We start from the raw sequence: 13,377 nt of genomic DNA on the forward strand, positions 1-13,377 counted from the left end.
GGCCGGGTCAGCCCACAATCAAGCCAACCGAAACTCGAAACGGATCACGTGTAAAATCATAACAGAAAACAAATGTTAAAATATGCCTATAGTCCCTATACTTTTCAAAAATTAATAATTTTGTCTCTGTTCTTATATTTTCAAGAATTTAGTCCTTCAACTTTCCAAATTTCAAAATTCTAATCCAACTGTTAATATTTCCAATTTTTTTTGTTAAATTCATATTAATTACAACATCTTTTTTTAATTACATGACTATCAAGTGAATAGTTTTTTATTTCAAAATAACGCATCATCAAATTATTATGAATTTTGAAATATGAAAAATAGAGATTAAATTTCTAGAAATACAAATATAGGGACTAAATTTCTAATTTTTTAAAAGTATAGGGACTACAATCACATTTTAACCAAAAAAATCATTATCCATATTCTGCCATTTAAGCATTATCCATATCTGCCATTACCATTGTCTGAAATCAGACAATAACAGCAAACAGAAAAAAAGAAGATCATCCTCAAAGACATGGCTATGCTGTATAATTTCAACAATGTTTCTTTATATTCCAAAAAATTCTCTGTAAAAAACCCCTCAAAGTCCCCTCTTTGCTTCATCAAACCCCACTCTTTAAACTATCATAAACCCAAGGTTCTCTTTTCGACCCTTCTTTCCATTTTTTTTCATTTTCTTTGATTAATTTAAGGTTGTTTGTTTTTTGGAGCAGGTTTTTGAAGACAAACTTGAAAAGGGTTCTTTTTCATTAAGTGAAACATTTTCAAAAGCTGGCTTGCTTGCTCTTGTTTCAGCTTCCATTTTATTGGTAGATCCTGCACTTGCTTTCAAGGTAACATTTTTAATGAATCTATGGTATTCGGATTCGGATGTGAGTATCAAATTCGGGTTTTTCTAGTTTTTTCATATAATTAGCGGTAAAAGTATAATAAAGACCGGTAATTAAATTACATTTTGTCTTTTTTAATAAAAAATGGGTAATTATATCTTCAATAAATAGCAAACTGATTTTCTGTTAAAAAATTCATCGATTCTTATTATTAAAAATTGGTCCATGTACATAAGCATGAGGTGTGTGTGGCATGTCATCTGTCGTTGTCTGGTTATTTCGCCTGTCGTGCTAGTTTTTAACGGTATAAATAAAAAAAAATAATAAAAAAGTATTAGCTTGCTCTTTAATCTAACATATCGGAACTAATTTATCCGTCAAAATGTAATTCGACTCCTAGTACAAGGGCCTATTATATCCCAGACCAATATTAAGGGTGTAATCAAGTCGAGCTAAGCCCGGATACTGTCAAGCTTGAGCTCAAGCTCGAGCTCGAGCTTGACTCAAAATTCAGAATTTGATATTGGGCTCGAGATATAATCGAGCTAGTCGGGCTCAATTAAGCTTGTTTACCAATTTGAACTCGAGCTTGATTTAATAATTAAACTTAGGGTTAACCATATGTATTAAGAGCAATACCGTAATTTAATAATATAAAAATGTGAAAAGCTCGATAAGGCTCGTGAGCCGTTCGAGCCAAGTATGACTAAGCTTGAATTCGACTCGATCGATAGCTTGAGCTCGGCTTAATAATTACATAATCAAGTGCTTGCGAGCTACAATATCTCATTTTCAACCCTAACCGATATACCTCGAACATGAGTATTACATACGGATATTTAAATAAAATATAGAATTGAAGTGTAATGATTCGAATCGGTTTTCGATGTGACAATGTGCATTGTTAAAAGGGAGGAGGGCCTTATGGATCTGAAGTAACAAGGGGACAAGACTTAACCGGCAAAGATTTTAGTGGCAAGACATTGATCAAACAAGATTTCAAGACGGTAATGTTCTTTTCTTTCTTTTTCAGTTAATTGATATATGTCTGTGTTGTTTACTTCGTTTTGCATTAGTTAATTTCAATGTTCTTTTTGTTTTCCATTTCAGTCCATATTACGACAAGCCAATTTCAAAGGCGCAAAGTTGCTTGGTGCTAGCTTCTTTGATGCCGATTTAACAGGTTTTCTCGAACAATTTTCGTTTAAGAACTGAGCAACAATTTCATTTTTGATAGGAACTTGCCATGGTAATTGATGAATTCCCCGTTTTTTACGGTGTATAGAACATAGAGTTTGATGTGACTAGTTTGAAGTATCGATGATTACGCTCGTTTTTAAGGCCTTGGAACGGTTCAGGGTAATCAAACACATATCTGTGATGTTTATAGGCTGCTGAGGCCATAAAAGGTTGAAAGCACAGTTTGTCTTGAGCGACCTCCATTTACTTCATTGCAGACCTATGCATTGCCGATAAGGCCTTGGATTGTATCGATTTTCATTGAAAATAGCAAATTGAAACTCGAATTACCTCATGTTTTAAGTGGTTCTCATTTAACTTAATGTTGATCTCATAGCATTTTACAATAATGCAGGGGCCGACCTTTCCGAAGCTGATCTTAGAGGTGTGGATTTTTCTCTGGCAAACGTAACAAAGGTAAAGTTCCATCACATTTTAGATGCATTTTCTTTCGTATGGAAAAGATGTTTGAAAATTTGGGGTTGAGCCGCATTTGTTATCGGACTGATAAGTTATTCTTATTATCGGGTGATCTGTCCTTTCAGATATTCACTTCGTTTTCTTCCCTGCAGGCAAATTTAAGCAATGCTAACTTGGAAGGCGCACTTGCAACAGGGAACACATCCTTCAAAGGATCAAATATAACCGGTGCTGGTATGTCGATCTGATCTCAACTAATTAACAACTCTTGCAAATCTTATTACCGCACGATTGGCCAATTTATCCGATACGTTTTCATATGATCAGATTTCACAGATGTACCATTGCGAGATGATCAACGAGAATATCTTTGCAAAGTTGCAGAGGGGTAAGAAACTATAATACCTCTTTTAACACATGTTTGATGTCTCTATCATTATTGAAACGGCATTGTGGCATTAGGGTGAATCCAATTACCGGAAACGCTACGCGGGACACATTGCTTTGCAATTAGGTGAAAATCCAAGAATTGACACTGCGGCTGTTATTATTCAGAGGTTTGTAACTATTTTGCTGTAAACGATTGTCATATTCTTTTGTTGAAGATGCATACACTTCGATTTGTACGACAAAGAAAGTTAAATAAACTCTTTTTATAGCCTGTATATCGTGTTGAACTGATCAATAGCTTCTTAGGCAATATTTTCTATTTTAGGTAGATTTTAGCAAGGTTCGAGGTGAAGGGCATATACACTTGGAGTCTGATCCTCCGGTATTTCGGTAAAAACTAACAATGATTAGGTCTAAATCTCACTTGGCATCCTAGGATCCGAACCCCGTATTTGTTGGACGGTTGCAAAAAGACCAACTGGATTAAGTCCCGAGTTTTATAGGTCTCACATTGTTAGGTACTATCGTTTCATGGAAACCAACTAAGAAAGTTTATTTCCCGGTTTCTCAACTGATTTCCTTTTCTGGTGATTGTTTACTACATTTGTCTAACCGGTTTATACTTTTCGTTGTCACTAGTTCGGACCACTAGTTATCTTTTAGGGTTCCGAGTCCGGATCCTTTTGGTCTCATCCATGGTGAAGCTTTCACAGAGACCGCAATAATCATTCGTGTTGACATTTTCTTGTTTCATTTCGTTTTCTTTCATTCTCTTTCATTGAAACTTGTGTTTTCACTTGAGTTCATATGAGAAAAAGGTATCGTCTTTTTTGAATACATATAGTTCTCTCGAGTCACTTTCTCATCGATGAAAAATTCATTTCTCCACAACATACATGCATGTGCATGCACAAACACGAACCGAAAATAACAAGAGAAAAGAAAGGGAGTGTAGGGATCTCTATACCAAAGAATGGTTATTAATTATACTTATATATTGCTCCGACACTTCATTTTTCTCGAAATACTCATGCCTGCACACCGGTACATGGATATGGAGATAATAAGCCTCCACACTCATGTATTCGAGTCCGAGTAATATAAGATTATATTCTCTTTCTATACGAGTATCTACATAAATTGGCCCTCCTGCGTACCTCTAAACACTAGTTGTTTCCCATTGTCTGCAATTCCGAATCCGAATTTGCATAGTTCCACTCTTAATACTTCCTTTATCCATGATCTCACAGCATTGTCTATGCGGTGCCTGCATATAAAAGAAACGACGTTACATTCGTTATTTTGTAGTTTCGACTATAGTTTCTGTTACGATCGAAACTCACCTTTTGCCAATAATCAGGAGCCATCTTCATCGAAGTAACCACGATGTTTTTGACAGCCATTACCGGGGCATAATCTGTTGTATTATTACAGGCTTTTCCCAGTATTGATAGCTTGTACCTGGTCCGGGTTCCACTCGAGCCAACCTCCTCGACTCGGTCCAGGAAATACAAAACCGGCTGTTCACACGGGTTATCTGGCACAGGTCGGGTTTTAAACGTGAACGGTCCATTGCTCCAACTCCTCCATGTCCTGAAAGTCTGCAATGGCATATGCAGATCAACTGCGGTCACCAACCACGGATATATTTGAATGGTGTATCCCCATGCAATGGTGATCGACCATTTCCGTTTGCTGTCGTAACAGATATATTGCTGGAGGATCCGGCTCGGGTCAAGCCGGTACGGTTCGATAAGGGCTTTCAACGAGTCAGTCCGGGTCTTGTTAGGGAACATGGGTGTTAAGGCTTCAACGTGGTGGAATGAGAGCAATGGTGCCATGGGATGTGCTGCAAGTAGTCCATACGGATCCCCTCTAATATCAAACTGAAATTTAATTATAATTAAAATACATAAATATTATTATCAAGAATTTCTAAAAAAAAATTATATATTACAGAAATAACTAAAATACATCGAAATTTTAATTAAAACGAAATTTAAGCTATTTGATATCAATTTAAGACCTAAAAAAAACTTATTACAGTTCAATTACCAGTTTCAATCAATTTTATCGATTTGTAAGTCAACCGGTTTTATACCTTACAGAACTAATATCTAATCAGTCTGATCCGATTCAAACAACATCGGTTTTAGCCTTCCCATTTGTATTGCCTCGAAATTTCAGTTAATGCTATATATTATATTAATTTTTATAAGATTAAATCAAATAAATATTATAGTATTAGAAAAAAAACTAATTAAAATACAAAAAAATAGTTATAAAATTAAAAAGATAAGAATTTTAGTAATTAATAGTAATACCTTCCTGCTACGTCGGGGATTTATTAAATTTTTATTTAATTAATAGTAAACTTTTAAAAATTAATTTTGAGTTAAAATTTATTAAATGATAGATATTTATTTGAATTTTTTAATGAAAATTAAATTTGTTATATCAATTTAAATTAATTCAGAGATAAATTTTAAATTGACTTGCAGACCATAATTTTAAATTAAAACAAAAATTAATTATTTAAATGATTTTATTTTTAACTATTTTCCTAATTTATCAAATTTAACCTTAGTTGATTCATAAGTTAAGTCAAGTTAAATGTGTTATTTAAAAATAAATAGTAAAATGATTTTTCTCTAAATTGGATCACCATAAAAAAATTTATTTAATCTAAATAATTTGATATCTTAGACAAATAATGAAAATAGGAGAAATTATTTTATGAACCCTTCTCACCATATTATTTATGGTATCTTTCTAATTATTTAATGATATTTCAATAATTTTTTCATGTTATTGATACATAATTTTAATAATTTTTATCCTAAACCTCGAAACTAAAATCCTAAACCTTGATCTTAAATTCCAAACCCCAAATCTGAATTTTGAACTTAAAATTTAGATTTAAGATTTAAAAATTATTAAAATTATATGTTAATAACATCAAAAAATTTAATAAAATATTATTAAATAATTAAAAAAAAACCATGTATTATAACAGGAAGAGATGGCATAAAATCGACTTATGACAAAAATAATATAAACACAATAAAAACTATAAAATAAATTATTAATATGTAAAAGTGTACAAATAAAAAAACTCACAAACAGAAAAATAATAAACAATGATGAGACAGTTGTTAGCAGCTGAGCTAGGCACATTTACAGTCCTTGGTTACAGTGCCAATGTATTCTCATTTTTAGGGGTAAATTATTTCTTAGGGTCTTAACTTGACAAATGTTCTCATATAAGGCTCAAAGTTTAGGATTTTTACGTACTAACTTTAATAATAAAAGAATATTACTTAATTCAAGGCCTAATTTGGAGAGAAAAAAAATTCAGACCTCAATATAAAAAAAATTACCAAATTTAAATCCAAAAATATAATTTAGCCCTCATAGATATTGAAACTTATCAATTGGACTGGTTGTGTTTGTTTAATGTCACACGATCTAGATCGAATCAGTTCAGTTCTATTCGAGACAAATCATTTCAAATTTCGATTTGTTCCGAATTTGAAATCATTTAATTTAAGACTAAAGTGTTTCAAAATTGAATCGATACTTCTAATTCCGATTTAAATTCGAATTAATTGAGTCAAATTCTCGAATTTGAGTCAAGATGGAGAGGTTTGAATTATTATTTTTACTTAAGAGAGATGAAAAGACAAGAGAGACAATAGCTTTGAAGACAGAGCACAACAAATAGGAACCCAACACCAAACAACAAAAATGTATGGGCAAAAACCATTCAATTACGGACACAAAAAATCTTTAAAATATTTCAGATCCCTTTACTCCACAGGGGACCAGACCAAATCAAATGCAGACCAGACAGGTTGAGAATAAAGTAATAATGTTTATGTTGTATAGTACATTCTTACTTTTCTTAACTACCATTTTTTTGTTCAAAATAATCAATAAAAATTTAAAAAGCATGCTTAGTCATCATGTAATAAAAAAGAACAAAAGTAAATCAAACAATGTTGAAAGAAATTTAACACTAATTAGACGTATTTATTAAAGAAGAGAACATAAAACTAAATAGTATCGCTAAACTGACTTTTAATGAAGGACTATGACTCTTTGTAGAGAATCCACTGAATATTACTAGTTAATAGTACTTAATTTATCTGATTTTTTACATTTAAAAAAATATTCTTATTCTTTTAACTTTTTGTTAAAAGAAAAGCATTTAATAAAGCCATAATATAAGGATAATTTTTTAGTATTATTTCATATAATTAAAAACTTTAAATACATATAGTAAATTCAAATCCTATGCAAATAATTGGGAATGAAAATATATAACTTAAAATTGTGATAAATAATGTGTAAATTGTAAATTTAGTCCTTATATTTCTGTTATTTCCAAAATCTAATTTTGTGAACGTACTTACTATTTTCACATTTTACTTACAAAAAATAATTCAGTTAATTGATTTAAGAACTGTAATTTTACGTCAAAACTAAAATTTTAAAAAATATAGGGACTAAAAATAATCTAAATCTACAATTTTACACATTATAGAAGACTAATAATAAAATTTAATAACCGAACATCTAAATCAAGATTAAAACTAATCAAATTAAATTACATACACAAATATAGAGAGACTAATAGTTACAGTTTAACCCTAAATCTTTCATGGGAACAAAAGATAGGGGAGTTCATGGTGGAGCCATGTTGTACTTTCAAAAAATTTTAAAATTTTCTCTCACTGTTTAATTCAAGACTCATCATTATTTATAGAAAAAAGTTTGTCGGTATATCAAATATTTTAAAATTTTATTATATATTATAAATGTAAATAGAATAAGGTAAGTTCCAAAATTTAGGGAGTTTTATTATTTATTTTTTAAATTTACTGTGAATTTCCTTAAACAGTGAAGAAATCTTATCTGACTGATATTGTTTTCATTGTAAGGTCGACACGTTACCAAGACAACTTTCCTTTAGTTCCCATCTTTACAACTGTTCATGAAAAAAAAAACATAAAACGCACAACATAAAAAATTGTAGGGTCTCTGTTTGTTTATATATACAGACAACCAACTTTTCAATAGTTTAATATCATGTCAGAAAATATATTCTAAATTTTAGAATTTTTATTCAAATTTTATTTTTTTTCAAGATAAAAATTCTAAAATTTAATATGAAAATATTAATATAATATAAAATTATTAACAAAAAAATAGATGATATAGTATCATTGTTTCATACATTTCTTTCCCTATATGTATCATATTCCCTATTATTGCTATCTGAAGCAACAGCCACAGTTCTAAATAGTCCCCCAACAACATGTTGCTTAAAAATTAAGCAATTTAAAAAAAATTTGATGAGATTCTACCATTTTCTATATTTATATTAAATCTCAATTAAATTTAAAATTAATTTAAGCCTGATTTTTTGAAACTATTTTGATTTAAAAATTTTAATCCAATCATTACAATCGTAAATATTTTCTGTTAAAATTTGTCAATTCGATATATTAATTAAGCTACTCACATATGACATTTCATATTATCTATAAAAAATAAACATGCTAAATTAACAAATTTTATCAGAAATTATCTGAATGGACTAAAACTTTTAAATTGAAAATTATAAAATTTTATAAAAATACAGAGTTTAAGCCTCCTAGAAACATTCAACTTTCTTTCTCATAATAAAGACAGATAGATAATCCCACTTAACCTAATCATAATTTTTTTCTAGATCCTACTTTTTCGGATCTAAGATTTAAGTTTAATATGTAATTAAATACGTTTGATTAAATAAAATATTAATTAATAATATAATTAATATTTAGTTTATTACACCTAAGAGGTGAGTTTGCTTTATTATATAATTAAATCAATAAATTATTTCGATATTATCGAAATTAAATAATTATTAATATTTTAGATTTAATAGATATTTGACATTTTTTATAAAAAATATTATGGATATTTTTATATTAAGAGTTAAGGTTACATTTTTTTCTCTCGATTTAAAAAAAAGAGGTAAACTAATTATTATATGTTAGATTAAAAAATAAATTAATTTTTTTACTTAAATACTAACGTAATTAACGAAATAGCCAACTAGTAACACATTACGTATTACTTGTACCACTAGAAAAGTTCCCTAATTTAGATTAAGGTTTCTAATACTAACTTTAACAAAGGAATCTAATTTTATAACCTAAAAAATCTAATCTAACCAAAAGTTGGCAATAATCAATCATTAATCAGTGGACCAAATTCACCAACCAAAATCAAAGGCAAAAAACTAAAAAAGGGAGACTCTACGTGGCACACAATGAATCGAACGTCAAAATCTACCACTAGAAAAAAGTACAGGGTAAAACTCGCCACGTGTAAATACAAGTTTTAAAAGAATTAATCAAATAAAACCGGACGTACCTGATGAAAACCTGGTTCTTTAGTGAGTGGGACCCCGATCTCGTAGATACAAGCCCAAATCCGTTGATCAGAACCGTAGAAATAAAAGTACCTGCTCAAACAACCGTCCAATGCTTTGACTAATTTCTCCGCCAATGCATAACTCACCGCTATACCGCCTCCGCCAAACGCCATGTCGTATGCATGCATTACGTTTTGTTCTACGCTCTCTGATATTCCACCAATATACCACATTTCACGATGATCATACCTTTTTAAAAATAAAAAAATATCATTATTTTTTAATGAAAATATTTATTTTATTTTTTTCCTTTTAAACTAAAAAAAATACCCAAAATTTTACTTCTCAAAAAAAATATAAAAAAAAACAATTTTTTGTAGCAATTATAATTTGCATAATGGAGAAGTTTGAAAAATACATTAAAAAAGGTGAAAAAAATAAAAAATGATAATAGATAATATATTTATAAAAAATATATAATTATAAATATAAATATTTTCTTTTAAAAAAGTTTATTTGAAATGCAAAATTTCGGGGAATATACGAAAATAATAATAATAATAATAATGATGATAATATTATACCTCGCTAAGACGGAAACTAAGTTATGAGTGAAAAACACTGTATCGTCGTCACCCAACACAAACCATCTCACATTGGGCAACTTCAAATTAAAACTATCCAAAATGATTCGGGCGACCCGAACCGCATATCTGGAGCTCGAATATTTAAACCGGGTCCATTCCGGATTCGATACCCGATAAGGCAACGAGATTCCCGATTCCGTACCATAACTGTTAACCGCCGTCGCTTCGGGCTCTTCATCCAGCCAAAAGAACCCGCGAGTGAGGTTCACGTCCCACCATAGTGAACTCAAGGCGCGTCGCTCTTGCCACGTCTTGGCTGACCCGCCGACGCAGAAGAGGAGGTGGGAGATGTTGGTCGGTGAATTATCGGGCGGTCGGGGGAAAGCTTTCCTGTTAGGGGAAGTGAACCGAGAGAACGGGTGAGGCCGGTTCGAGAAAGATACGCAAAGGACGAGAGTAATGGAGGTGAAAAGGCAGAGGAGGAGAGCGGTTCGGGTGATGAGTACGGATATGTCTCGCGGTTTCTCCGGCGAGATGAAGAACGCCGTCATTTTGAGAAGGTCTTGCCTTGGACTCATTTTCTGAAGGGAACAAAAAAAAAAGCTGCTAAGAATGAAAATTAGAGATTTGATGTTTGGTTTTAGTCGAATTTTCGATGTTTTAAGGAAAGAAAAAGTAGAAATATGGTTCGAATGTTAAAATAAAAACACCATTGTTTTGGTTTTTGAAAAGCTTTTTGCTTTTTCAGTGTTTTGTAACTTTGTTACTCATTTTCAGGGTTTGGATTTTCGAACGAGTATAACTAATAAATACTTAAATTTACTAAATATTAGATAATAAAAAAACACATATTTTAAATAAAATATTAATAAATAATATAAATTAAATCGAGTTAATCATTTATAAATCTTGTTCAAATTTTTAATAATTAATATCTGCATTTAATAATCTATTAAGTCTTAACTCAAGTGGTATAGATATTTTTATCCACGTAGGAAAACGTGGATTCAAATACGCTAAAACACATTATCTTCTTATTTATAAGTTAGAAATGGGTTATACATAATTCTAAATATTATGTCAGAAATAACAAATCTTATTAAAATTTATAATGAGTTTTTAAAAAAATAAAAATGTTATTTTCACTCTTTAAGATATTTGGTTTTAATTTTATAAAAAATTAAAAATTGAATGAAATTTTGAATTATTTGCCTCTTTAAATTTATAGAAAAAATTATTTTAACTTTTTATTTATTTTAGTTTTTAAATTTGCATCAATTGTCAAAACACCTCAAAAAAAAAAAAAGAGTTGACGTATGTTAATTTTATTCTACATGTGTCACCTTAACAATTAATTAAATTATTAAAATTAAAAAATTAAAAATTAAAAAAATAATTTTAAAAATCGCATAATGATTTTTTTACTCCAACTTTATAAGAAAAGTCATTTTATCCCTCATTTATTTTTTCAATCTTTTTTAGCTTTTGAATTTGATTTTTTATTAAATCACTCCAGAATAGATGGAAAAGTTACAGTTTGTTAACTTTGCTAATGTTGCTTACACGTGGACTACCACATGAATAGCATGTCAATATTTAATTACTTTTTTGAAATTATAAAATATCTTTTAAAAAAATCATTTATTTTTAACACTTTTTAAATAATTTTAATGATTTTAAATTTTTAAAAGACAATATTTATTTTTTAAGATTTTTAAAAATTTAAAAGGTAATTAAATGTCGATGTGTCATCCACACGACAATCCATATGTATGTCACATTAGCAAAATTAAAAAACGTTAAGTTTTCTATATATTTTTGGATGATTTGACAAAAAACACAAGTTTAAGGTTAAAAATGATGAAATTTTAAATGAATGGATAAAATTATTATTTTTAAAGTTAGAGAGCTAAATAAGTCATTATACCTTTAAAATTTAATCATAGAATTAAAATCCAATTGATAATATTGTTAATAGATTTCAATTAAATTTGAATATGTGACATTTTAGTATTCAAATTTAATAGCAATAGATTAAATTTTAAAATTTTGAAAAGAATAGGGACTAAAGGCACAAATAGACCAAAACTTTCTCACTTTTAAGGGTCATATATAAAGAAAGTTAAAAAATTAAATTTTTTCTAGAATAATAATTTTGGGACCTAAAAAATTAATTATTCAAATTTATCATACTAAAGTATAATTTTTTTTATTTTGCTTTAAAAAGTTTTCAAATATATATGGTTTCAAATTTATATATTTCAATATGGAATTAGTTATATTGTAATAATATTTTAATTTGACATGTTTAATTTTTTAATTTAACTTGAACATTTCACTCATTTCAACTCAACTCGAATTTTATTTCACTCGACTCGATTTGAAAAAATTTCAAATCGAGTTAGGATGATAAAATAGGACTCATCAACTCGATTGACTCGAAATTTTTTCACTCGATTCGACTCGATTCATTACGTAGAACCATATATTAATTAAATGTTAGTTAAAATTAAACTTCATGTACCAAAATTAAATTACATTCAAAAGGTTATTAATTGGATTGAAAGATTTTCAGTTTAATTATGCTCTCCATCCTGTTAATTTTTTTGGAAATTTAATCACGAAATTTAGTCTTTTTATTTGTTTGATTTGAGAATTAAAATCCGATTGATGATACTGTTAATAGGTTCAATTAAATTTGAATATATGACATTTTAATATTTAAAATTCTGTCCAATTGATAAAACATATTCAAATTTAACAGCAGTCGATTAAATTTTAAAGTTTTGAAAAGAATAGGGACTGGAGGGACAAATAAACCAGAATTTTCTCACTTTAAGGGTGCTATGTTCAAAGGCATAACTTAGATGCCTATATTGCTCAATCAAGGCCCAAATTGACAGCAATTTCAACCCAGTCCATCAATGTTCACAAAATATTGGTGGTTACGACTTAGGATCAATTATGGCCCATTTTTATCAAAAAATAGCCCCTTAAAATTATACATTCTCATTTTTCTTAATTTAATCTACTTATTTAATTATACTTGACAATTTCTCTTCTTCTTTTTTATCCTACATCATCTATATTTCTTTTTTATATTATGCATATTCGTTTTACGGTCTATATTCGGAGTTCGTAACTACCCCTCTTAAGGACAAAACTAGGAGATCTAATAGGGGTCTCGCCCCCTAAGATGGAAAATTTTTCATTTAGGCCCTTTAATTTTTTTAAAATTTTAAATTAGTAAAGGAAAGATTACACTTTTCCCTCCCCAGAAATATAAAAATTTGATTTAATCTTTTAAAAGTTATAAAGATATAAACTATTAAAACGGTGAAACTCCATTTTTACTATCGTAAAAATTATAATTTAATTTTAGCCCCCTAAATTCTTTTTTCTAATTTTACCCCTGACCCCTCCCAATAATGTTGTATCCAAAGTTTGAACCTAGGTTATATATTATGCATAT

The 13,377-nt window shown here is 29.2% G+C and overlaps 2 protein-coding genes across 2 annotated transcripts; one reads left to right on the forward strand and one right to left on the reverse strand.

The window, feature by feature from the left end:
- The first annotated feature begins 453 nt into the window (after positions 1-453).
- On the forward strand, positions 454-3,166 carry LOC121207799 (thylakoid lumenal 15 kDa protein 1, chloroplastic). Its single transcript, XM_041078181.1, has 8 exons — positions 454-649; positions 726-845; positions 1,754-1,849; positions 1,953-2,025; positions 2,437-2,498; positions 2,654-2,735; positions 2,829-2,889; positions 2,964-3,166. Exons 1-8 carry the CDS (start codon positions 527-529, stop codon positions 3,013-3,015), a joined length of 669 nt encoding a protein of 222 aa, XP_040934115.1. The 5' UTR covers positions 454-526; the 3' UTR covers positions 3,016-3,166.
- A 689-nt stretch (positions 3,167-3,855) lies between these two features.
- On the reverse strand, positions 3,856-10,685 carry LOC121207797 (uncharacterized). Its single transcript, XM_041078180.1, has 4 exons — positions 9,903-10,685; positions 9,318-9,567; positions 4,235-4,777; positions 3,856-4,158 (listed from the first exon to the last, which is right to left on the reverse strand). Exons 1-4 carry the CDS (start codon positions 10,481-10,483, stop codon positions 4,051-4,053), a joined length of 1,482 nt encoding a protein of 493 aa, XP_040934114.1. The 5' UTR covers positions 10,484-10,685; the 3' UTR covers positions 3,856-4,050.
- Positions 10,686-13,377: the final 2,692 nt, after the last annotated feature.

Source organism: Gossypium hirsutum, chromosome A10, assembly GCF_007990345.1.
Source record: "Gossypium hirsutum isolate 1008001.06 chromosome A10, Gossypium_hirsutum_v2.1, whole genome shotgun sequence".
Classification (NCBI taxonomy): Eukaryota; Viridiplantae; Streptophyta; class Magnoliopsida; order Malvales; family Malvaceae; genus Gossypium; species Gossypium hirsutum.